The following is a 25,979-nucleotide window of genomic DNA, read 5'->3' as shown; positions in this document are numbered from 1 at the left end:
TCTAAGATGAGGAATAAGACAAGGGTGCCCACTCTTGTCACTTCTATTAAACATAATATTGGAAATTCTAGCCACAGCAACTGGGCAAGAAAAAGAACTAAAAGATACTCATATTAGAAAGAAAGAAGTACATTTTCTTTGTTTTGGATGATATAATCTTTCATACAGGAAAATCCCAAATAGTCCACCAAAAACTATTAGAACTAATAAAACAAATTTAGCAAAGTTGTAGGATACAAAATTGACATATGAACATCACTTGTGTTTCTATACACTAACAATGAACTATCTGAAAAAGAAATAAAGAAAACAATTTTAATAGCATCAAAAAGAATAACATATTTAAGAATAAATTTAACTAAAGATGTAAAGATGTATATACTGAAAATTACAAGATTTTGATGAAGAAATTGAAGAAGACACAAATAAATGGAAAGATATCCTCTGTTCATGGATTTGAAGAATTAATATTTTAAAATGTCCATCTAAAAAAAAAGTTCATCTATATACTGAATCCATCTATAAACTCAATACAGTCTCTATCAAAATTCTGATGGCATTTTTTTCACAGAAATAGAGGTGCAATCCTAAAATTTGTATGCAACCACAAAAAACCCTAATTGGTTAAAGCAATCTTGAGAAAGAAAACAAAGCTGGTGACATCACACTTCCTGATTTAAAATTTTATTACAAACCTATAGTAATCTAAGTAGTATGGTTCTGGCATAAAAACAGAAATAGAGACTGATGGAACAGAATCAAGAGCCCAGAAATAAACCATGCATCTATGGTCAAATAATATCTGACAATTGAACCAAGAATAGTTAACCGGGAAAGATAGTCTCTTTAATAAATGGTGTTGGGAAAACTGGATATTCACAGGCAAAAGAGTAAAACTGGACCCCAAAATTGTACCATCACAAAAACTAAATAACTACTGGAAAAATATTGGTAAAAACCTTCCTAATATTGATCTTGACAATGATATTTTGATATGACACCAAATCTATAACAACCAAAGAAAAAATAAACAAGTGAGATTACATCAAAAACTTATGCACAGAAGAAATCAACAAAAATGAAAAGAGAGAACTTATTGAATGGGACAAAGTATTTGCAAACCACCTATCTGATAAAGAAATAATATCCAAAATATATAAAGAATTCATACAATTTAATAGCAAAACAACCCAATCAAAAAGTGGACAAGGGATTTGAATAGACATTTCTCCATAGAAAACATACCAATGACCCACAAGTGCGTGAAAAGATACTCAACACTGTTAAATCAAGGAAAAGCAAATCAAAACTGCAATCAGATGTCACTTCACACCCGTTAGAATGGCTGTTATCCAAAAGACAACTGATAACATGTGTTAGCAAGGATGTGGGAAAAAAGGGAACTGGGTACTGTTGGTGGGAATATAAGTTAGTGCAGCCATAGTGAAAAAAGTCTGGAAGTTCCTCAGAGGATTAAAAATAGAATTACCATATGATCCAACAGTTCCACTTTGGGCATATACCTGAAAAAGGAAATGAGATCGCTATGTTGAAAAGATATCTCCACCCCTATGTTCATTGCAGCACTATTCCCAATAGCCACACCATGGAAATAACTTAAGTGCCCATTAATGGATTAATGGATAAAGAAGCTATGAGACTATCTATCTATCTATTATCTATCATTTATCTAATAGAATATTATTTGGACATAAAAAGAAGAAAATTTGGCCTTTTACAACGATAGAGATGGATCATGAGGGCACTATGCTAAATGAAATACATCAGACAAAGAGAAAAACCTATTTTCCTTTATACATAGAATCTAAAAAAGCCAAATCTGCAAGAGAGGGTGAAATAATGGTTGCTAGGAAATTGGGGAGTGAGGAGCAGGGAAAGTGGGGTGATGTTATTCAAAGGATACAAACTTCTAGCAAGAAGATGAGTAAATCCTGAGGATCTGATGTACAGCATGGTAACAATAGCCAACTATAGTGTATTATATACAGTAAGTTGTTTAGAGAGTAAATTTTAAATGTTATTCAGTTCAGTTCAGTCGCTCAGTCCTGTCCGACTCTTTGTGACCCCATGAATCGCAGCACGCCAGGCCTACCTGTCCATCACCAACTCCCGGAGTTCACTCAGACTCATGTCCATCGAGTCGGTGATGCCATCCAGCCGTCTCATCCTCTGTCATCCCCTTCTCCTCCTGCCCCCAATCCCCCCCACCATCAGAGTCTTTTCCAATGAGTCAACTCTTCGCATGAGGTGGCCAAAGTACTGGAGTTTAAGCTTTAGCATCGTTACTTCCAAAGAAATCCCAGAGCTGATCTCCTTCAGAATGGTCTGGTTGGATCTCCTTGCAGTCCAAGGGACTCTCAAGCGTCTTCTCCAACACCACAGTTCAAAAGCATCAATTCTTCAGTGCTCAGCCTTCTTCACAGTCCAACTCTCACATCCATACATGACCACAGGAAAAACGATAGCCTTGACTAAACGGACCTTAGTCGGCAATGTAATATCTCTGCTTTTGAATATGCTATCTAGGTTGGTCATAACTTTCCTTCCAAGGAGTAAGCGTCTTTTAATTTCATGGCTGCAGTCACCATCTGCAGTGATTTTGGAGCCCCCCAAAATAAAATCTGACACTGTTTCCACTGTTTCCCCATCTATTTCCCATGAAGTGATGGGACCAGATGCCATGATCTTCGTTTTCTGAATGTTGAGCTTTAAGCCAACTTTTCCACTCTCCACTTTCACTTTCATCAAGAGGCTTTTTAGTTCCTCTTCACTTTCTGCCATAAGGGTAGTGTCATCTGCATATCTGAGGTTATTGATATTTCTCCCGGCAATCTTGATTCCAGCTTGTGTTTCTTCCAGTTCAGCGTTTCTCATGATGTACTCTGCATAGAAGTTAAATAAGCAGGGTGACAACATACAGCCTTGACGTACTCCTTTTCCTATTTGAAACCAATCTGTTGTTCCATGTCCAGTTCTAACTGTTGCTTCCTGACCTGCATATAGATTTCTCAAGAGGCAGGTTAGGTGGTCTGGTATTCCCATCTCTTTTAGACTTTTCCACAGTTTATTGTGATCCACACAGTCAAAGGCTTTGGCAGAAATAGATGTTTTTCTGGAACTCTCTTGCTTTTTCGATGATCCAGCAGATGTTGGCAATTTGATCTCTGGTTCCTCTGCCTTTTCTAAAACCAGCTTGAACATCAGGGAGTTCATGGTTCACATATTGTTGAAGCCTGGCTTGGAGAATTTTGAGCATTAGTTTGCTGGCATGTGAGATGAGTGCAATTGTGCGGTAGTTTGAGCATTCTTTGGCATTGTCTTTCTTTGTGATTGGAATGAAAACTGACATTTTCCAGTCCTGTGGCCACTGCTGAGTTTTGCAAATTTGCTGGCATATTGAGTGCAGCACTTTCACAGCATCATCTTTCAGGATTTGAAATAGCTCCACTGGAATTCCATCATCTCCCACATAATAAAAATAGTAACTATTGAAGTGATGAAGGTGTTAACTAACCGTACTGTGGTAATCACTTCACAATGTATGTGTGTATCAAATCATCATGTTTTACACTTTAACTTGCACAATATAGTATGTCAATAATATCTCAATAAAGCTGGGGGGAAAAGCCATTATATTTATAGGCATTTTTGCAAATAAAGTTTAGTATGGTTGCTATATTAGACATAAAACTGATTAATGTTCAACAGGCCATCCGTATCTGAGGTTCTCTGTTTCAGTGGACTGAAATTATGTACATTTATACTGTACAGAAAGTTCAAGTCCAAAAGGGAACTTCACTTAGTCTATACTTTTCAATCAATACTTAATAGTGAGATTAATTAAATACATTCTCCTGGATAATTCATACCTGGCCTTTACCCTCACACGGTGTTGAAAGGGTATACCTCAACACTTATTTCCAAAATTTGTACTTTTTACTTATATTTATTGACCTGTTAAATTTATTTCTTTATGAGTTATCAATATATTTTTTCTTTCTATTGGTTCTATTATATTTAAATTACTAAAGCAGAAAAGGGTCTATGTCTGTAATTACTAATTTCTACTCTATTATTTAAAATGTTATTTTATTTTAATGTTTTTCATGTTTAACATATTTTAAATCCAATAAAACTGCATTCTGAGTCTTATTTTGAATTAAATAATCTTAATGTACTTATTGTGTGTTCTTGTATTAACAGTTTTGTGGTGAATTATCCTATATTTTTCAAATTTGCTGAGCTCTAACAATTCTTGTAGTTGGCTGCCTGTTGTTTCTCCAGGAAGTAAAGGGTATGTGCACACATCTCTGTGTCACTGTCTCTGTTTCCACCCTATCTCTTTTACTCTGTTTCACTCCAGGCATTCCCATCCTTTTCTAATATTCTGTTTTCATATTTATTCATGCTTTTGGTGTGGCTTACTTGCTAAGTCATGTCTGAGTCCTTTGTGACCCCGAGGACTATAGCCCTCCAAGCTCTTCCATCCATGGGGTTTTCCAAGCAAGAATACTGGAGTAGGTTGCCAGTTACTCATACCAGCTGCTCCTAATTATTGTTGGACCTTTGAACACACACAGACTTAGTTGATGAAGTGTGTCAAGATCTCTAAGTTCTGCAACACTTTTTACAGGAAAGTATTGAACTTTTTTCCAACTAGAAAATACATTTTTCCTTTTCTTTAGAGATTCCCTTGAATCATTTAATAAAATAAAGGTAAAAAGAATGTAAAAATCAAAATGGTTAATCTTTAATTTTTTTTATAAGAAAAGTTACACCCTTTTCTCCTCCCTCACAGTCCTGTGGGACAATTCCCTTGGCCTGATGACCTCAGTCTGAGCATCCCAGAACTCTAATGCATTGCTTGGTCACCACTTTCTTCTAAAGCTAATTAATCACATCTCTCAAAATGGTAATGTTTCATATATTAATAACTTTTTGTCCTAGGGAGGGTGAGTGGAAGGATGTGTGTTATGCTTATGCACAGGGAGAAATTTATTTTGTGGAGCTTCTCTGACTCCCTGACCATGTTGTCATCTGAGAACTTTTGGTAGATTAGGTAGGTGGGGTAGAGGGGTTGGTGGACTGTATTCCACCACAAGAATGTCCTTCTCAGGTTCCCAGGCTTCCAGAGAGGGAGACTGTAGCAGAATGAGCAGGAGCAGAAATTGTACAGGAAAGGTCAGTGAAATTATATGGAGAAATCCACATGAAAGAAAATGAGGTTTTTTTTTTTTTAAATTTTATTGAGAAATAATTGACATATACCACTTGCGTGGATCTACACTGTTAATAACTTTGGTGTATATCATATAGCAGTGTTAACTATAGTGATCATATTGTTGCGAGGTTAATTTTTAATATGAATTTAGGTGTGAGAATCAAGATAGGAGTGAAAGAGTAGATACCATAAGCTTACCATTGCTGTCCCTGCCTTTAAGATCTCTGGTCTGTATTCTGTTTTTTCCATATGTCAGGTCATTTTGGATTCACTTGCTGTATCACCTAGAGTGTAATTTAGTTAAATTATTTCTAGCCCCTAAGGATCTCTATCTCATTTGATACTCCATTCTGCTTACTATGCCAAACAAATGTGCTACTCGAAGATTCTAAGTATCAGGTTCCTGAGTATTTCTGAATGCTGCCACAGAAATATTCCTTCTAGCTTTTGTCCAGGCTCACGATTCCCATCTTCAACAAGATTCTCATAGCTGTTTGGAAATTTTATTTATTTTTTAACTATGTATAGATTTTTGCCTTTACAAATTTTGTGCACATAGAATAGTAGTTAATTAGTAGTTTAGTCACTAAGTTGTGTCCAACTCTTGTGACCCCACAGACTGTAGCCTGCCAGGCTCCTCTGTCCATGGGATTCTCCAGGCAAGAATACTGTAGTGGGATACCATTTCCTTCTCCAGGGGATCTTCCTGACCCGGGAATCCAACCTGGGTCTCCTGCATTGCAGGCAGATTCCTTACCAACTGAGACAGCATATTGCCTCTTTTTTTTCACATTTACTTCTCAAAACCTTTTATCCTGTGTTTCTGAGATTGTCATTTCTGGTCTTCCTTTCTCCATTTGCTCACTGTTACCTCCCTAAAATCTGTATTTTCTCTTTAGTTTTTGATTTCACCTGAACCTTTAATGGGAGAAAAGATATTTTAGCTGTAAATCCATGCCTTTTTCTTAGTCTTTTTCTTTTTGATCTCTTTGTAATATGTGAAAGTGACAGCCATCCTTACTTCTTAGATATTCGTTTCTCCCTTGTTTTATGTTGTTATGCACATGAACAGGTTTTTTTAAAAAAATATAAATTTATTTATTTTAATTGGAGGCTAATTACTTTACAATATTGTATTGGTTTTGCCATACATTGACATGAATCTGCCACGGGTGTACATGTGTTCCCCATCCTGAAACTGCCACCTCCTTGAACCTCCCACCTCCCTCCCATTCCCATCCCTCTGGGTCATCCCAGTGCACCAGCCCCGAGCACCCTGTATCATGCCTTGAACCTGGACTGGTGATTCATTTCACATATGATAATATACATGTTTCAATGCCATTCTCCAAAATCATCCCACCCTCACTCTCTCCCACGGAGTCACAAAGACTGTTCTATACATCTGTGTCTCTTTTGCTGTCTTGCATACAGGGTTATCATTACCATCTTTCTAAATTCCATTTATATGCATTAGTATACTGTATGGTTTTTCCTGTGGCCATGTATGGATGTGAGAGTTGGACTGTGAAGAAGGCTGAGCACTGAAGAATTGATGCTTTTGCACTGTGGTGTTGGAGAAGACTCTTGAGAGTCCCTTGGACTGCAAGGTGATCCAACCAATCCATTCTGAAGGAGATCAGCCCGGGGATTTCTTTGGAAGGAATAATGCTAAAGGTGAAACGCCAGTATTTTGGCCATCTCATGTGAAGAGTTGACTCATTGGAAAAGACTCTGATGCTGGGAGGGCTAGGGGGCAGGAGGAGAAGGGGACGACAGAGGATGAGATGGCTGGATGGCATCACTGACTCGATGGATGTGAGTCTGAGTGAACTCCGGGAGATGGTGATTGACAGGGAGGCCTGGCGTGCTGCGATTCATGGGGTTGCAGAGAGTCGGACAGGACTGAGCGACTGAACTGAACTGAATACTGTATTGGTGTTTTTCTTCCTGGGTTACTTCACTGTATAATCAGCTCCAGTTTCATCCACCTCATTAGAACTGATTCAAATGTATTCTTTTTAATGGCTGAGTAATACTCCATTGTGTATATGTACCACAGCTTTCTTATCCATTCATGTGCTGATGGACATCTAGGTTGCTTCCATGTCCTGGCTATTATAAACAGTGCTGCGATGAACATTGGGGTACATGTGTCTCTTTCAGTTCTGGTTTCCTCCATGTGTATGCCCAGCAGTGGGATTGCTGGGTCATAAGGCAGTTCTATTTCCAGTTTTTTAAGGAATCTCCACACTGTTCTCCATAGTGGCTGTACTAGATTTCATTCCCACCAACAGTGTAAGAGGGTTTCCTTTTCTCCACACCCTCTCCAGCACTTATTGTTTGTAGACTTTTGGGTAGCAGCCATTCTGATTGACATGAAATGGTACCTCATTGTGGTTTTGATTTCTCTGATAATGAGTGATGTTGAGCATCTTTTCATGTGTTTGTTAGCCATCTGTATGTCTTCTTTGGAGAAATGTCTATTTAGTTCTTTGGCCCATTTTTTGATTGGGTCATTTATTTTTCTGGAATTGAGCTGCAGGAATTGCTTGTATATTTTTGAGATTAATTCTTTGTCAGTTGCTTCATTTGCTATTATTTTCTCCCATTCCAAAGGCTGTCTTTTCACCTTGCTTATAGTTTCCTTTGTTGTGCAGAAGCTTTTAATTTTAATTAGGTCCCATTTGTTTATTTTTGCTTTTATTTCCAATATTCTGGCAGGTGGGTCATAGAGGATCCTGCCGTGATGTATGTTGGAGTGTATTTTGCCTATGTTCTCCTCTAGGAGTTTTATAGTTTCTGGTCTTACATTTAGATCTTTAATCCATTTTGAGTTTATTTTTGTGTGTGGTCTTATAAAGTGTTCATACTTTTATAAGTGGTTGACCAGTTTTCCCAGCACCACTTGTTAGATTGTCTTTTTCCTTTGTATATTCTTGCCTCCTTTGTTGAAGATAAGGTGTCCATAGGTGTGTGGATTTAACTCTGGGTTTCTATTTTGTTCCATTGATCTATATTTCTGTCTTTGTGCCAGTACCATACTGTCTTGATGACTGTAGCTTTATAGTAGAGCCTGAAGTCAGGCAGGTTGATTCCTCCAGTTCCATTCTTCTTTCTCAAGATTGCTTTGGCTATTCGAGGTTTTTTGTATTTCCATGCAAATTGTGAAATTATTTGTTCTAGCTCAGTGAAAAATACTGTTGGTAGCTTGATAGGGATTGCATTGAATCTATATATTGCTTTGGGTAATATATTCATTTTCACTATATTAATCCTTCCAATTCATGAACACGGTATATTTCTCCATCTATTAGTGTCCTCTTTGATGTCTTTCATCAGTGTTTTATAGTTTTCTATATATAGGTCTTTAGTTTCTTTAGGTAGATATATTCCTAAGTATTTTATTCTTTTTGTTGCAATGGTGAATGCGATTGTTTCCTTAATTTCTCTTTCTATTTTCTCCTTATTAGTGTATAGGAATGCAAGGGATTTCTGTGTGTTGATTTTATATCCTGCAACTTTACTATATTCATTGATTAGCTGTAGTAATTTTCTGGTGGAGTCTTTAGGGTTTTCTATGTAGAGGATCATGTCATCTGCAAACAGTGAAAGTTTTATTTCTTCTTTTCCAATCTGGATTCTTCTTATTTCTTTTGCTGCTATGATTGCTGTGGCCAAAACTTCCAAAACTAATAATAATAGTGAATAATAGTGGAATTATTGATAATAGTTGAATAATAGTGGTGAGAGTGGGCACCCTTGTCTTGTTCCTGACTTTAGGGGAAATGCTTTCAATTTTTCACCATTGAGGATAATGTTCGCTGTGGGTTTGTTATATATAGCTTTTATTATGTTGAGGTATGTTCCTTCTGTTCCTGCTTTCTGGAGGGTTTTTATCATAAATGGATATTGAATTTTGTCATAGGCTTTCTCTGCATGTATTGAGAGAATCATATGGTTTTTGTTTTTCAATTTGTTAATGTGGTGAATTATATTGATTGATTTCCAGATGTTGAAGAATCCTTGCATCCCTGGGATAAAGCCCACTTGGTCATGGTGTATGATCTTTTAAATATGTTGTTGGGTTCTGTTTGCTAGAATTTTTTTAAGGATTTTTGCATCTATGTTCATCAGTGATATTGGCCTGTAATTTCCTTTTTTTGTGGCATCTTTGTCAGGTTTTGGTATTAGGGTGATGGTGGCCTCATAGAATGAGTTTGAAAGTTTACCTTCCTCTGAAATTTTCTGGAGAGTTGAGTAGGATAGGTGTTAGCTCTTCTCAAAATTTTTGGTAGAATTCAGCTGTGAAGCCGTCTGGTCCTGGGCTTTTGTTTGTTGGAAGATTTCTGATTACAGTTTCGATTTCTGTGCTTGTGATGGGTCTGTTAAGATTTTCTATTTCTTCCTGGTTCAGTTTTGGAAAATTGTACTTTTCTAAGAATTTGTCCATTTCTTCCACGTTGTCCATTTTATTGGCATATAGTTGCTGATAGTAGTCTCTTATGATCCTTTGTATTTCTGTGTTGTCTGTTGTGATCTCTCCAGTTTCATTTCTAATTTTGTTGATTTGATTTTTCTCCTTTTGTTTCTTGATGAGTCTGGCTAATGGTTTGTCAGTTTTATTTAATTTCTCAAGAACCACTTTTGGTTTTGTTGATTTTTGCTATGGTCTCTTTTGTTTCTTTTGCATTTATTTCTGCCCTAATTTTTAAGATTTTTTTTCCTTCTCCTAACACTGGGGTTCCTCATTTCTTCCTTTTCTAGTTGCTTTAGGTGTAGAGTTAGGTTATTTATTTGGCTTTTTTCTTGTTTCTTGAGGTAAGCCTGTATTGCTATGAACCTTCCCCTTAGCACTGCTTTTACAGTGTCCCACAGGTTTTGGGTTGTTGTGTTTTCATTTTCATTCATTTCTATGCATATTTTGATTTCTTCTGTGATTTTTTGGTTATTCAGCAGCGTGTTGTTCAGCCTCCATATGTTGGAAGTTTTAATAGTTTTTCTCCTGTAATTGAGATCTAATCTTACTGCACTGTGGTCAGAAAAGATGCTTGGAATGATTTCACTTTTTTTGACTTTACCAAGGCTAGATTTATGGCCCAGGATGTGATCTATCCTGGAGACAGTTCCATGTGCCCTTGAAAAAAGGTGAAATTAATTGTTTGTGGGTGAAATGTCCTATAGATATCAATTAGTACTAACTGGTCTATTGTATCATTTAAAGTTTGTATTTCCATGTTAACTTTCTGTTTAGTTGATCTATCCATAGGTGTGAGTGGGGTATTAAAGTCTCCCACTATTATTGTGTTATTATTAATTTCCCCTTTCATACTTGTTAGCATTTGTCTTACATATTGTGGTGCTCCTATGTTGGGTGCATATATATTTATAATTGTTATATCTTCTTCTTGGATTGATCCTTTGATCATTATGTACTGTCCTTCTTTGTCTCTTTTCACAGCCTTTGTTTTAAAGTCTATTTTATCTGATATGAGTATAGCTGCTCCTGCTTTCTTTTGGTCTCTATTTGCGTGGAATATCTTTTTCCAGCCCTTCACTTTCAGTCTGTATGTGTCCCTTGTTTTGAGGTGGGTCTCTTGTAGACAACATGTATAGGAGCCTTGTTTTTGTATCCATTCAGCCAGTCTTTGTCTTTTGGTTGGGGCATTCAACCCATTTACGTTTAAGGTAATTATTGATAAGTTTGATCCCATTGCCATTTACTTTATTGTTTTGGGTTCGGGTTTATGAACCCTTTTTGTGTTTCCTGTCTAGAGAATATCCTTTAGCAATTGTTGGAGAGCTGGTTTGGTGGTGCTGAATTCTCTCAGCTTTTGCTTATCTGTAAAGCTTTTGATTTCTCCTTCATATTTGAATGAGATCCTTGCTGGGTACAGTAATCTGGGTTGTAGGTTATTTTCTTTCATCACTTTTAAGTATGTCCTGCCATTCCCTCCTGGCCTGAAGAGTTTTTATTGAAAGATCAGCTGTTATCCTTGTGGGAATCCCCTTGTGTGTTATTTGTTGTTTTTCCCTTGCTGCTTTTAATATTTGTTCTTTGTGTTTGTTTGATCTTTGCTAATTTGATTAATGTGTCTTGGAATGTTTTGTCTTGGGTTTATCCTGTTTGGGACTCTCTGGGTTTCTTGTACTTGGGTGATGATTTCCTTCCCCATTTAAGGCAAGTTTTCCACTATTATCTCCTCAAGTATTTTCTCATGGTCTTTCTTTTTGTCTTCTTCTTCTGGGACTCCTGTGATTTGAATGTTGGAGTGTTTAACATTGTCCAAGAGGTCTCTGAGATTGTCCTCATTTCTTTTAATTCGTTTTTCTTTTTTCCTCTCTGTTTCATTTATTCCTACCATTCTATCTTCTACCTCACTTATCCTATCTTCTGCCTCCGTTATTCTACTGTTGGTTCCCTCCAGAGTGTTTTTGATCTCAAATTTATTGTATTATTCATTATATATTGACTCTTTTTTATTTCTTCTGGGTCCTTGGTAAACTTTTCTTGCATCTTCTGAATCCTTTGGAGCATTTTCACTATTATTATTTGGAATTCTTTATCAGGTAGATTCCCTATCTCTTCCTCTTTTGTTTGGTTTGGTGGGCATTTATCCTGTTCCTTTACCTGCTGGGTATTTCCCTGCCTTTTCATCTTGTTTATATTACGGTGTTTGGGGTGGCCTTTCCGTATTTTGGCAATTTGTGGAGTTCTCTTTATTGTGGAGTTTCCTCGCTGTGGGTGGGGTTGGATGGGCGGCTTATCAAGCTTTCCTGGTTAGGGAAGCTTGTGTTGGTGTTCTGGTGGGTGGAGCTGGATTTCTTCTCTCTGGAGTGCAATGAAGTGTCCAGTAATAAGTTATGAGATGTCAATGGGTTTGGAGTGACTTTGGGCAGCCTGTGTATTGAAGCTCAAGGCTATGTTCCTGTGTTGCTGGGGAATTTGCGTGGTATGTCTTGCTCTGAACTTGTTGGCCCTTGGGTAGTGCTTGGTTTCAGTGTAGGTATGGAAGCATTTGATGAGCTCCTGTTGATTAATGTTCCCTGGAGTTCTCTGGTGTTCTCAGGATTTGGACTTAGGCCTCCTGCTTCTGGTTTTCAGTCTTATTCTTACAGTATCCTCAAGACTTCTCCATCTATACAGCACTGATGATAAAACGTATAGGTTAAAGATGAAAATTTCCACAGTGAGGGACACCCACAGAGGTTCACAGAGTTACATGGAGAGGAGAAGAGAGAGGAGGGACACAAAGGTGACCAGGAGGAGAAGAGGGGGAATCAAAAGAGGAGAGAGCAAGCTAGCCAGTAATCACTTCCTTATGTGCGCTCCACAGTCTGGACCACTCAGAGATGTTCTTGGAGTTATACAGAGAAGAGAAGAGGGAGGAAGGAGTCAGAAGTGGCCAAGAGGATAAAGGGGGGAATCAAAAGGAGAGAGATGGATCCACCCAGTAATCAGTTCCCTAAGTGTTCTCCAAAATCCGGAACACACAAAGAGATTCACAGAGTTGGGTAGAGAAGAGAAGGGGGAGGGAGGAGATAGAGGCGACTTGGTGAAGAAAAAGGAGAGTCCAAACGGGGAGAGAGCAGTCAAGCCAGTAATCTCGCTCCCAAGTAAAAATGGGTACTGAAGATTGGATTCTTAAAGGTACAAAATTGATAACAAATACCAAAAAGCAAAGATTAAAAATCTAGGGTAGAGGTTGAATTCTCAAAAATACAATATTAAAGAGAAAAACAAAGTCACAAAAATCATAAAATTTATATATATGAAGTTTGCTTTAAAAAATAGGGTCTTTTTTTTTTTTTTACAAAGTAATAGTAGGTTATAAAAATGAAAATTCAAGGAGTAATAGAGGACTTAAAAATGAAAAAAAATTTTTTTAACTTAAAAAATGATAATAGTAAAAATATATCTAGGACTTTCTCTGGTGTTGTTGTGGACAGTGTGGGGTCAGTTCATTTTCAGATAGTTCCTTGATCTAGCTTATACTTCTCAAGGTCTATAGGCCCCTTCCTATGTAGTCGGTGCTAACTACAGGGTTTTAACCTATTGCACCTGTCACTTCCAAGGCAGTTCCCTGTTTGTTTAGCTTCTTCTGTTTGCTGGTCTCTTCAGTGTCTAATTTCCACCCTGATACAAGAGGGTGGTGGTGGTCACTTTTTTAGGCTCACTTCTTCAGTAGTGCTGTGGGGAGGGAGGAACACTGGAAACAAATATCACTGGCGCCTGTGGCGAGAGCTCCCAGTGTCTCGGCCACACTGGGTTTGCCCCAGCCCAGGGTGTGTGTGTTTTCCCCGTCTACATTGTTTAGGCTCTAGGTTGCTCTGCTGGAAACTGTCTGAGGCCGGCCCTGGGTTGAGTGCAGGTCCCAGGTCTAAGCTGCTCAGGTTCAGGTACTCGGGTACTCCACAAAGGTGCAGACTCGGCTGGGCCTGCGTTTTGTGCCCTTCCTAGGGCCGAGCAGCTCAGGTGACCAGGTGCTTGGCTAGCGCAGTCGCTGTGACTTATCTCCTCCCCCGTCCCTGCCGCTTGGTTTTCTGGGTGTACAACCAGTGCACCTTCTCAGGTGGGCCATGTGTCTCTTCTGGGGAGCCGATCTCAGGCTGCGACCCTCCCAGCGGATGTCGACCATCCAGAATCCCAAGAATTCTTGGTTAGCAATGAAGCCTGCTTGCAGTTTGGTAGATGATGCCTCTCTGGGGCTGCAATTACCCACTTCTGGCTCTGGCTGCCCTCACCCGCTTGTCTCCTGTGGGGGATGGGTTGGTCCACAGCCGGTAGCTCTGCTCAGTGCTTTGTTCTGTGAGTGGGCCTGGCGGTGTCTTAGGTTAGGGCTTTTTCGCAGAATAGCTATCCCACAGTTTGGTTTGCTGTTTCAAGTTAGTTCCCTTAGATTGGCCTCGGAGGCATTCAGTCCCAGTCCTTACTCTAAGCAATGCAGCCCGCACCTCCCTGCCCAGCCCCCACTTGTTAGTGGCAGATGCAGGCATCTGCGCTGCTGCTCTGCTGGGAGTTACCATTGGGCATGTAATCTGTGGGTTTTAATTATTTATTTATTTTTCCTCCCGGTTATGTTGCCCTCTGAGGTTCCAAGGCTCGCCACAGACTCGCCAGTGAGAGTGTTTCCTGGTGTTTGGAAACTTCTCTCTTTTTTAAGACTCCCTTCCCGGGACGGATCTCCGTCCCTACCTCTTTTGTCTCTCTTTTTATCTTTTATATTTTTTCCTACCTCATTTTGAAGACAATGGGCTGCTTTTCTGGGTGCCTGATGTCCTCTGCCGGCATTCAGAAGTTATTTTGTGGAATTTACTCAGTGTTCAAATGTTTTTTTGATGAATTTGTCAGGGAGAAAGTGGCCTCCCCGTCCTATTCCTTCACCATCTTAGGACCTTCCTGACAGGGTTTTAAAGGGCAAATAATATATATAAAATAGAAGTAATCATAATATAATGATGATGATGACAAATACAAGGCATTTGATCTTTTGGGACTATGTATGGTTTCTCCATTAACTTTATCTCTTTAGATATTATTCTTTAAACAGAAAAATTTTCCCATGACTTCGAATATTAGTGCTTTCAAATTTTTGTTTCTAGCTGGAATCTTTCTTGCCTATCGACTATTATGGCTTTTAATGAATAAGTGGTCCCCTGAGATTTTGGTGAATCTTTAACTGATACCAAAACCTTGGTGTATTTTGGTTCTTTCCCATTCTAATCAGCAATCATCTTTCTCCCTTCCCCTCAACCTATAGCAATAACATGAGGATTTAAGTCTAGATTCTACCACTGGTAGCTGTGAAATTTTAGGTAAGTTAATTTACGTATGTGTAAATGCTTATGTGTGTAGGATAGAAAATTTTTCTGAGTAAATTAGGATTCTTTTTTTCACATCTTTATTGAGATATAATTGATGCATTGTATATGTTTCAGGTATACATTTTTCTGAATTCTTATTTAAAATTTATAATAGTACTTTTAAGATCATGAACAAATAATATTTGGATGCACTGGAGAAGGAAATGGCAACCCATTCCAGTGTTCTTGACTGGAGAATCCCAGGGACGGGGAGCCTGGTGGGCTGCTGTCTATGGGGTCGCACAGAGTCGGACACGACTGAAGTGACTTAGCAGCAGCAGCAGCAGCCAAGTAGCCACTATTTGGAATCAGAATGGTTGATTTTTTCTTTTTTTTTGGTTTTTCAGTAATTTGCTAACTTCTCTGAATTTGGGATTACTCATCTGTGAATGGAAACAGTCCTATTATCAGAAATATCCACCAATAGGTGGATCAAATATAAGGAAATGTGTGCCACATAAATAGTGTATCTATGTGTCTCCAGCTCTAAAATTCTACCATTAAATATTTCAGAAGTTTTTAAAGTATGGTGAAAAATATCTGTATTTTCTTTTCTGACTTTAATAATAGCATGTAAGGTGACTAATTATGTATGAAGACTGGCAGATAGAAACTATAAATTCCCTGCTATCAGAAACTCTTTGCTTCTCTCTTTCTGTCTCTCTCTCTTTCCTTTTACATGCTTGTTATTTTTAGAAAATTCAGAAGTTAAACCATGGACCACTATAAACCTTGAGATGAGGCTGCCCTATTATATAGCTGGTAATTTATAGCAAGTATATTGGGTATTCTCTTGAGAGTGGTTGGGAAAAACATTAGTGCTCAGTTTGATTTTGGAAACTTCCCTTATGCCAGCTGGACTTAATGGAAAAAGATGGTAGATCAGAAAAACAGGAACTGTGGAAAATTATGGTCCTGAAAAGATGGGCTTTATTTCAGAGTTTTATTGTCTAGACAATCAAGAAATCTTTGCTATTTATTTCATTCTCTGTTTTAGGAAACAAAAGAGCCAGAAGAAATGGTCTTTATCCTCCTCAAACTTGCAATACATTTGGGGAAAGAGAATCTATAAAATTGAAACCATTGAAGAATTATGATAAGTAGCAAAGGATTTGCCCCCTAAATAAGGCATTGATTATTATCTCTTCTCAGAATGCCCTCCGCTCTCCTCTCAGCATATTAAACTCTTACTAATTTTTAAAAACTCACATCAGATCTTTTCTCCTTTGTAAAGTTGTCTGTAAATTTCCCAGTGGACTCTTGTTTATCCTTCCTGGTCAACATTAACAAAACAAAATAAAAAAAAAAATCCAGAGATTCTCCTATGAGGCTACATATTGTGGCTTATTTTTATATAGTGAATTATTGTTTTTCAATTAAAATTTGTTTCCTAACTTCTAGGAATATGAAAAGGAAGAGATTAATATAATATAGAGTTACCAGGGAAATGGTATTTTGATGGAGGAAATGGGATTTTGATTTACCTTTAAATAATGAGCAGTGATTGGAAATGTCCTGTATTGCACTAGCCAATGCATGATTGCTAGCTATATGTGACTATTAAATGTGTTCGGAGCAACTAAGGAAATAGACTTTTTAGTTTCATTTAATAATGAGCTAGTAATTAGTTGCCACTGTTAGCTACATGTGACTAGTGGTTACTGTTTTGGACTAACTAGATATAGGTTTGGCTTAAATTTTCTTACTTTAATGTTTTTCTGGTATGCAGAATCCAAAGACATATGTGTACTAGAAAACCTAGGTTCCTTCCTGGACTAGGTGGTCACTAATGAGGTTTGTGGGATAATATTTTTATGATCAGTTTCACTAACCATGCATAACTGAGGTATATAAACACACATTAAAAGGCAGAGCTTTGGGATTTTTTTTTTTTTTTCTTTCTATTGCTGGGTTTCTCTTGCTGAGTTTCCAGGTCTGAGGCTTTTTGTACATTCATGTATCTTTACCATCTCTTCACTATTTATGCTGCAATCTCCCTCTTTTTTCTATACATTTCATCTTCTAGCTGTGTGTCTAAATATTAAGGAAGCAGAAGGGCTTGAGACACAGAAGTGTTTGACCCACAGGAAAGAGAATATATTTTCCATATGGTAAATGCAAACATGGGTAAGAACTAGAGAGATTCATGTAGTAGTGCAAAGTTGGGGTTACAAAAGAGTCAGATTTGGTATCAGATCCCAGACAGTTGGGTAATTTGAAGCAGAGAGAGATGAGATAAGGAGGGAAATGGGGCTAAGGCAGAGGGAGCGACAGGAGAGGGACAATGGACAACTATGACATGAGTGTGCATTTCTTCATCTCTAACAAATTATAAAAGATCAAGACTCCTATAGCTCTAAACAAAGCTCACAGACCTCAGAGATTGTGAAGAATCTTGTCAGATAGATCAAATTGGTTTCCTTAAATTCTTTGACTCCTCATAACAACCCTGCCTCCCCACCAACTGTATGCATTTTGGCCATATGCTGGCTGCTCATCGCAAACTAGATACTTTCACTTATACATCTGGTTGCCCATGCAAATACCCTGTGCTATGAATATCCATTCTATTCTTTCATTGGACCTGTCAGACTCCAGAGTCATGTCTATGCCCCATGCCTGGCTCTCTTATGTTCACCTCTGTCTGTGGGCTTTGTGTGAATTGCAAATGTGATTGTAAGATAGATTGCAACAGATATCTTGTGCCTGAGATGAGGTGAGGTTAAGAAATGAGACAACTTGAATGGTTGAAGAATTGTTTTATGAACAATTAAAAAACAGAACAAATGTGTTCTGGCAAATGCCATGTCCACCTTTTCTTTCTTTTTCTCTTTGTGGTGCACTGCACCCCCTTTTGGAGAAGGTGATGGCACCCTACTCCAGTACTCTTGCCTGGAAAATCCCATGGATGGAGGAGCCTGGTAGGCTGCAGTCCGTGGGGTCGCGAAGAGTCGGACGCGACTGAGCGACTTCACTTTCACTTTTCACCTTCATGCATTGGAGAAGGAAATGGCAACCCACTCCAGTGTTCTTGCCAGGAGAATCCCAGGGATAGCGGAGCCTCGTGGGCTGCCGTCTATGGGGTCACACAGAGTTGGACGCGACTGAAGTGACTTAGCAGCAGCAGCAGCAGCAGCAACACCACCTTTCCTGCCTTGCTATGCACATGTATTATCTTATTTGTTCCATTCTCTTGTTTATAGATGAATAGTTCTGGGGGATGTGGTGAAAGGTTATGTTGCATGTGAAAGTGACTCAATTGCTTTAAGTAAACACAGGTAAAATGCTTTTTTAGTGATGATATGGCCCTGAGAAAGAATTGAAGGGATATATAATCTTCACAGCATGAAGTTTCTTATATATTATTATAATGTTGAACTTTATTAGCATTCTTATTTTCACTTATTTTCTCTTTTCTTTTATCTGGAAACATTCAAGCTGATAAAGCAATGGATGTAGTGAATCACTCTATGGTGTCAGAGTTCGTGTTCCTGGGACTGACCAATTTCTGGGAGAGCCAACTCCTCTTTGTGTTCTCCTCCATTTTTTGTGTGGCAAGCATGATGGGAAACTCCCTCATCATTCTCACTGTGATGATGAAACCTCAGTTACACTCCCCCATGTACTTTCTGTTGGCCAACCTGTCCTTTATTGACCTGGGAGTTTCTTCTGTCATTTCTCCCAAGATGATTCATGATCTTTTCAAAAAACGTAAAGTCATCTCCTTTAGTGGCTGCATCACTCAAATCTTCTTCATCCATGTCATTGCTGGGGTGGAGATGGTGCTGCTTATCGCCATGGCCTTTGACAGATACATTGCCATATGTAAGCCTCTCCACTATTTCTCTATTATGAGTCGAAAAATGTGTATTTTGCTCCTGGTTGCTGCATGGATAATTGGCTTGATTCACTCTATCGTTCAACTGGGCTTTGTTATAAAACTGCCGTTCTGTGGCCCTAATGTATTAGACAGCTTTTACTGTGACTTTCCTTGGTTCATCAAACTTGCCTGCACAGATACCTACAGGCTGGAGTTCATGGTCACAGCCAACAGTGGATTCATATCCCTGGGATCATTCTTCATATTGATCGTCTCCTACATTTTTATCCTCATCACTGTTCGGAAATACTCTTAAGGTAGCTCGTCTAAGGCCCTCTCCACTCTGTCAACTCATGTCATGGTGGTGATTTTGTTCTTCGGTCCTTGCATCTTTGTTTACATCTGGCCTCACCCCATGTCACACCTAGACAAATTCCTTGCTGTTTTTGATGCAGTTCTCACTCCATTTTTAAATTCAGTCATCTATACATTGAGGAACAAAGAAATGAAACTGGCAATGAGGAAAGTGTGCAGTCAATTTATTATTTACAGAAGGATTTCTTAAATGACAAGAAGTCTAAGGTTTCCTTACCACCTTGAAGTAATGTTACATTTCTATTATTTTAACATCAGGAGTTTCCAGGTATCACATACACATTTAGGTTTCCCAGATTAAAATAACATGGTTCTTATAAAAATCTTAGCTGAGAAATTGTGTTGCTGCCTATGGTTGGAGGAAGCATGTGGTGTGGTAAAAAGTTTCCTCTGGAGATGGCCAAATGTTTGTCTCTCAAGAGACACTGCAATTCAATCTGATGAATTTACTATGGTCTAGATTTTAAAACTGAGTATCTTCAGTGTCAGAGTGGGTTATATAAAGGAATTCCGATTGATACTAGGTAAATTAATACTAGGTCGAAATATATACATCAAGATGCCCATTTATTAATTTGTCACAAAAAAATCAGTCAAGGAGTTTGAACTTCCACATAAGTGTGACTCATTATTTCATTGTAGGGAAATTTCAGAGAAGTTAAGCAGTGATAATAATGTTAATGAACAGGAAATCAGAACAAGAACAGTTACTCCAATTATTAAAATATTAATTATATCAGATTTTGATACTTAATGCCTATTTCTTCACACCAGGATATGACTGTCATTACAACTGGAAAATAGGATCCTTAGGTCAGGACTTTTATCTTGACTGTGCTGGCTGGTCATCACAAGATTTACCTTTGATTATTGTTCCTACTATGTTCCAGGCTATGTAACCCCTATGCTCTTACATGTGCATTCTTATTTCCATAAGTTACTAGCCATGCTCCTCCTTTTCCTTCTGCTGGCATGATTATTCATGTTGCATTTGGATGATTTGAGTCCTTGTAAGATTTCCAGATAGTGCTGCTGCTGCTGCTAAGTCGCCTCAGTCGTGTCCGACTCTGTGAGACCCCATAGACGGCAGCCCACCAGGCTCCCCTGTCCCTGGGATTCTCCAGGCAAGAACACTGGAGTGGGTTGCCATTTCCTTCTCCAATGCATGAAAGTGAAAAGTGAAAGTGAAGTCGCTCAGTTGTGCCTGACTCTTCGAGACCCCGTGGACTGCAGCCCACCAGGCTCCTCCTCCCATGGGGTTTTCCAGGCAAGAGCGATGGAGTGGGGTGCCATATTGCCAGGTAGTGCTAGTGATAAAGAATTCCAAAGAATTCACCTGCCAATACAGAAGACATAAGAGACGCAAGGTCAATTCCTGGGTCATGAAGATCCCCTGGAGTGGGAAATGGCAATCCACTCAAGTATTCTTGCCTGAAAAATCCCATGGACAGAGGAGCCTGGTAGACCACAGTCCATGGAGTTGCAGAGTCAGACACGACTGAGCACAGCACAACACAGCAAGCTAAACTTTAGTTTGGGAAGTGTTTTATATATGATCATATTCTATTTTATAGGAATGAGGGATTTACATCAATAGATTAGAAATTCCAATTCATACTCATTTCAACAAAGAGGAACCAAGGTCCAGTCTCAAACCTGTAGTGCAAATGACTGAGCCATATACATCCTTATATAGACACCATACCCCTTAACCAGTTAATCAGTCTTACTATTGTCTTAAGTGGTCCTTATTTACCTTCTAATTTATTTCACTTTATAATTTGCTAGCTTTCTATTTTGATTTCCTTTGCCTTATATCATTTATTCATTCTTTGACTCCTTTTATTTTTTTAACATTTAGAAAACTGATACCTATATATCAGTGTCAGTTTATTAGCTCACAGTATTCTCAGTCTCCCTATAATTTTTCTGAAGTGGTATTTTTGAAATAGAAGTTTAACTGTTTTTTCTCTCCCATGGATTAAACAACATTCAGTGGTTCCAGCTGGGGTTCTCCGATTCCTTGCTATTTTTGTGTGTTGGTTTAGAGAAATGCCTGCTCCTCTCAGTCTTTTCTCTTTATGCCTTTGTGTCAGGTCTATATCCATGATAGATTATCCATTATATCCATTATAGATCTATCTATATCCATAGAGAGATTCCCCAACTACATAGTGAATGAGTTTCTGTACCATGTAAAAGTTTTTCAAGGTCATTCTTTCTTATTCTAAAATAATACCTGTTTTTAGTGGTCATCTACTCTGTTCTTTGCCCAAATCAGCAACCTTCTTCTTCTGGTAAATGTTATCTTTTTCTTGTGGTAACTGTGTGGTATGATTAGAAGAAGGCATGTAGATCCTACCTCTCTGACCACTACTGTTTAAAGGTTGGGCTTCTGAACCAAGTCATAGTGACATGTCTCCAAGCCACAGTTGAATGGTGCAAGTATGTCTCTGACCACGAAGGTTCAAATCTGAGCTTCTTCCCAGGATGTTAGACTTGGGAATAGAGAAACCAAGCCTAAGTCCTTTTTGGAGTGTGATGTGTAGAAATTACTGGCAATCATATTTTCTCCTGTTATAAATTGAATCTGGGATAATTTTTAAAAAGATACGGTAGAGAAGAAGATGTAGTATTTAGGTTTGGTGGTATTCAAGTTCTTGATTCTAGCTGTCTTGGACATTCAGCTTTTGCACTCAGTTTTACTAGCTGAGCTGTTAAATAAGCCAGTACATCCATCCTCTTGCATAAGCTTAAGTTGTGATTATGTCATTTACAGTCAAAAAAGTATTGATTAGTACATCTTTGATTCTAAGTAATTCTTTCAATTACTTATGATGTGAAATACCTGTTTTATTATTTCTTTAAGAAAATATTATAGTTGTCAATAAAATATAAATATGCTCATTCTGTTAGATTTATATGGATATTAGAGATTAAAATAGAAATTACCCATAAAAATTACCATCTGGATATAATTATGAGTAATGTGTTGGGATATTTATTTCTAGTATTTTTCTATGCCTACATAAATATACATTTACACAATTGTGATTTTATGCTCTCTACATTGTTAACCTGATTTTTTCAGAATATTTTGAGAATTCTTTTACATTATTAAATATTGTAATACAAAATAATTTAAAATGCATACATAGAATTGCATTATATAACTATATCATAATTATATTTTTTATTCTTCTGTTGGTCAATTAAGATTATGTTAAATTTTTTGCTGTGCTTTGAAAATTCTTTTCCCTACCCTGTCTGTATTTAATATTACTTCTTTTATAGCTTGATATATTCAGAATTAGTAGGATTTAACAATATTTAAACTCTTTATTCATATAATCATCTCTCATAAAAGATTTGTACTGTGTGGATAAGAATCCACTTGCCAGTGCAGGAGATGTGTGTTCAGTCCCTGTGTCAGGAAGGGACTATGTCATCTATGTCACCACAGAGCACCGAGATGAGCTCCCTGTGTTATACAACAGGTTCCCACTAGCCATCTATTTTACACATGGTAGTGCATATATGTCAGTCCCAATCTCCCAGATCATGCCACCTCTCTTCCTCCCCTACCCTGTGTCCATACGTCTGTTCTTTGTGTCTCTGTCTCTATTCCTGCCTAGCAAATAGGTTCATCTATATCATTTTTTTATTTCACATATATACATTAATATATAATATTTGTTTTTCTCTTTCTTTCTTACTTCACACTGTATGACAGACTATAGACCCATCCATGTCTCTATAAATGATCTAGCTTCATTCCTTTTTACTGCTGAGTAATATTCCATTGTATGTATGTACCACATTTTCTTTATCCATTCGTCAATGGTCATTTAGGCTGTTTCCATGTCCTGGCTGTTGTAAATTGTGCTGCATGAACATTGGGATGCTTGTGTCTTTTTGAATTATGGTTTTCTGAGTATATGCCCAGTAGTGGATTGCTGGGTCATATGATAGTTCTATTTTTAGTTTTCTAAGGAACCTCCATAGTGGCTGTATCAATTTATATTCCCACCAACAGCGCAAGAAGGTTCCCCACTTCTCCACATCCACTCCAGCATTTGTTGTTTGTGGATTTTTTGATGATGGTCATTCTGACCCATGTGAGGTGATACCTCATTGTAGTTCTGATCTACATTTCTCTAACAATTAGTGAAGTTGAGCATCTTTCATGTGCCTCTTGGCATCTGTACATCTATTAAGATCTTCCACCCATTTTTTGATTAGGTTGTTTGTGTTTTGGATATTGAGTCACATTAACCATTCATAACTTTTGGAGATGAATCCCTTGCTGGTCTCATCATTTGCAAATATTAATATTTCCTTCCTTTCTGAGGAATAATATATTACTTTTCAACACCTATTGTTATTCTCTGCTTGGCACATTTTGATGGATAAGAAAATTGAAAGTGGAGGATTAAGATGATAATCAACTTTTGTTTGAGGTATTTTGCATAGTAATTATACAGAGAATGAGTCAAGCATTTCTTAATTATTAAAAAAACAAAGTAAAAATGACCCAGAGTTTTCATAAATATTAAATAAAATAATTTATATAAAAATCCAACAGAAGTTGGAAAACAGAAACTCCAATGTTAGCTCTTTTTCTCCTTATTTATTTGGTATATAGCAACATGAAAAATGTTTAACTATTACCTAGTACATAAAATTAATAGAAATCTAAGATGACATTTTTCTGTTGTCATTGTGGGTAGAGCTAAATTTCTTTATCTTTACAGTATTTAGGGCATCTTGCTGTAACTCACAAGCTGATGGTAGTGTTTCTTCATCGCTGCTTTCATCTCCTTGTTCCTGAATGTGTAGATGACTGGGTTCAGAAAAGGAGTGAGAACTGCATCAAAGATAGCAAGGAACTTGTCCAAGTGTGATGAAGGGAAGGGCCAGGAGTAGAAGAAGATTAATGGCCCAAAGAATAAGACCACCACAGTGACGTGAGCTGACAAGGTGGAGAGGGCCTTGGATACACTACCTGAGGAGTGTTTCCAAACAGTGACCAGAATGAAGATGTAGGAAATAATCAATATGAAGAAGGAGCCCACGGAGATGAGTCCACTGTTGGCAGTGATCATGAACTCTAGTCTATGGGTCTCTATGCAAGCAAGCTTAATGAGTCGGGGGAGGTCACAATAAAATCTGTCCAGTACATTAGGACCACAGAAGGGCAAGTCTATGACAAAAGCCAGTTGGACCACTGAGTGGATGAGGCCAAGGACCCAGGCAGCAGCCAAAATCAAAACGCACATTCGTGGGTCCATGATGGTCAGGTAGTGGAGAGGCTTGCATATGGCCACATATCTGTCAAAGGCCATGGCAATGAGCAGCACCATTTCTGTGCCCCCAATGGCATGAATAAAGAAGATCTGAGTTAGGCAACCCCCAAAAGAGATGGCTTTGCATTTTCTGAAAAGGTCATAAATCATTTTGGGAGTAGTAGTAGAGCAAAACCCCACATCAAGAAAGGAGAGGTTGGCTAGCAGGAAATACATGGGGGAGTGCAAGCTAGCATCAGCACTCACAGAGAACACAATGAGGAGGTTTCCCATCAGGCTTGCCATGTAGAACACAGAGAAAAAAAGGAAAAGAAGAAGCTGGATCTCCCAGGAACTGGAGAGTCCCAGGAACACAAACTCAGACACCATGGAGTGGTTGGCTCTACCCATTGTCTCTGCAAACAGAGGTGACTCAATTTTACTTGAAAAAGAGTAGAAAATAAATCAAATTTGAGAGTCAGTGATCACATGAAAATACTGCCCTAATTCACAGAACCAAAACACCTATAATATAACCCCTTAAACTGTAGTTGCAGAAAATATGCAGTAATTATTTGCCACAAAGCACTGCTTCTTACTCCCCAGCCTCCCTAGGTTTTGAGAAAAGAATTAAAATATTCTGCTGAATCAAAAGGGTTGTGAGAGGAAGGATAGGAGTGCCCTGGAATACTAGGAGGGGGGGAAAGAGAGGAAATAGAAATGAACTTATTGATTTTGCTCTCACAGTCTGTTTCTCATGCCCATTGTTGTTTGTTGTTCAGTGGCTAAGTTGTGTCGAACTCCTTGTGACCTCATGGACTGCAGGACGCCTACCTTCCCTGTCCTTCACTATCTCTTGGAGTTTGCTCAAATTCATATCCATTGAGTCTATGATATCATCCAACCATCTCATTCTCTGTCGTCCACTTTCCCTCCTGCCCTCAATCTTTTCCAGCATCAGGGTCTTTTCCAATGAGTCGACTCTTTGCACCAGGTGGCCAAAGTATTGGAGTTTCAGCTTTAGCATCAGTCCTTTAAATGAATATTCAGGGTTGATTTCCTTTAGGATTGACTGGTTTGAGCTTCTTGCTGTCCAAGGAACTCTCAAGAGTCTTCTCCAACACCAAAATTTGAAAGGATCAATTCTTCGGTGCTCAACCTTCTTTATGATCCAATTCTCACATCCACACATGACTTGAAAAAACCATAGCTTTGACTATACAGATCTTTGTGGGCAAAGAGATGTCTCTGGTTTTTAATACACTGTCTAGGTTTGTCATAACTTTTCTACCAAGGATCTTACCTGTAGCTTAGACAGTAAAGGAATCTGCCTGCAGTGCAGGAGACCAGGGTTCGATCCTTGGGTTGGGAAAATCCTCTGGAGAAGGGAATG

At 38.3% G+C, this 25,979-nt stretch overlaps 1 protein-coding gene and 1 pseudogene across 1 annotated transcript; one reads left to right on the top strand and one right to left on the bottom strand.

The window, feature by feature from the left end:
- The first annotated feature begins 18,555 nt into the window (after positions 1 to 18,555).
- Positions 18,556 to 19,491, top strand: LOC128054005 (olfactory receptor 4F3/4F16/4F29-like; annotated as a pseudogene).
- Positions 19,492 to 21,903: 2,412 nt separating this feature from the next.
- Positions 21,904 to 25,006, bottom strand: LOC128054782 (olfactory receptor 4F6-like). Its single transcript, XM_052647348.1, has 2 exons — positions 24,066 to 25,006; positions 21,904 to 21,967 (listed from the first exon to the last, which is right to left on the bottom strand). The coding sequence occupies exons 1-2, from the start codon at positions 24,995 to 24,997 to the stop codon at positions 21,904 to 21,906; spliced, it is 996 nt and encodes a 331-aa protein (XP_052503308.1). The 5' UTR covers positions 24,998 to 25,006.
- Positions 25,007 to 25,979: the final 973 nt, after the last annotated feature.

The sequence above is a fragment of the Budorcas taxicolor genome, chromosome 10 (assembly GCF_023091745.1).
Source record: "Budorcas taxicolor isolate Tak-1 chromosome 10, Takin1.1, whole genome shotgun sequence".
NCBI lineage: Eukaryota > Metazoa > Chordata > Mammalia > Artiodactyla > Bovidae > Budorcas > Budorcas taxicolor.
The sequence above is the reverse complement of the archived record's forward strand: the minus strand, read 5'-3'. Positions and strand labels throughout refer to the sequence as shown.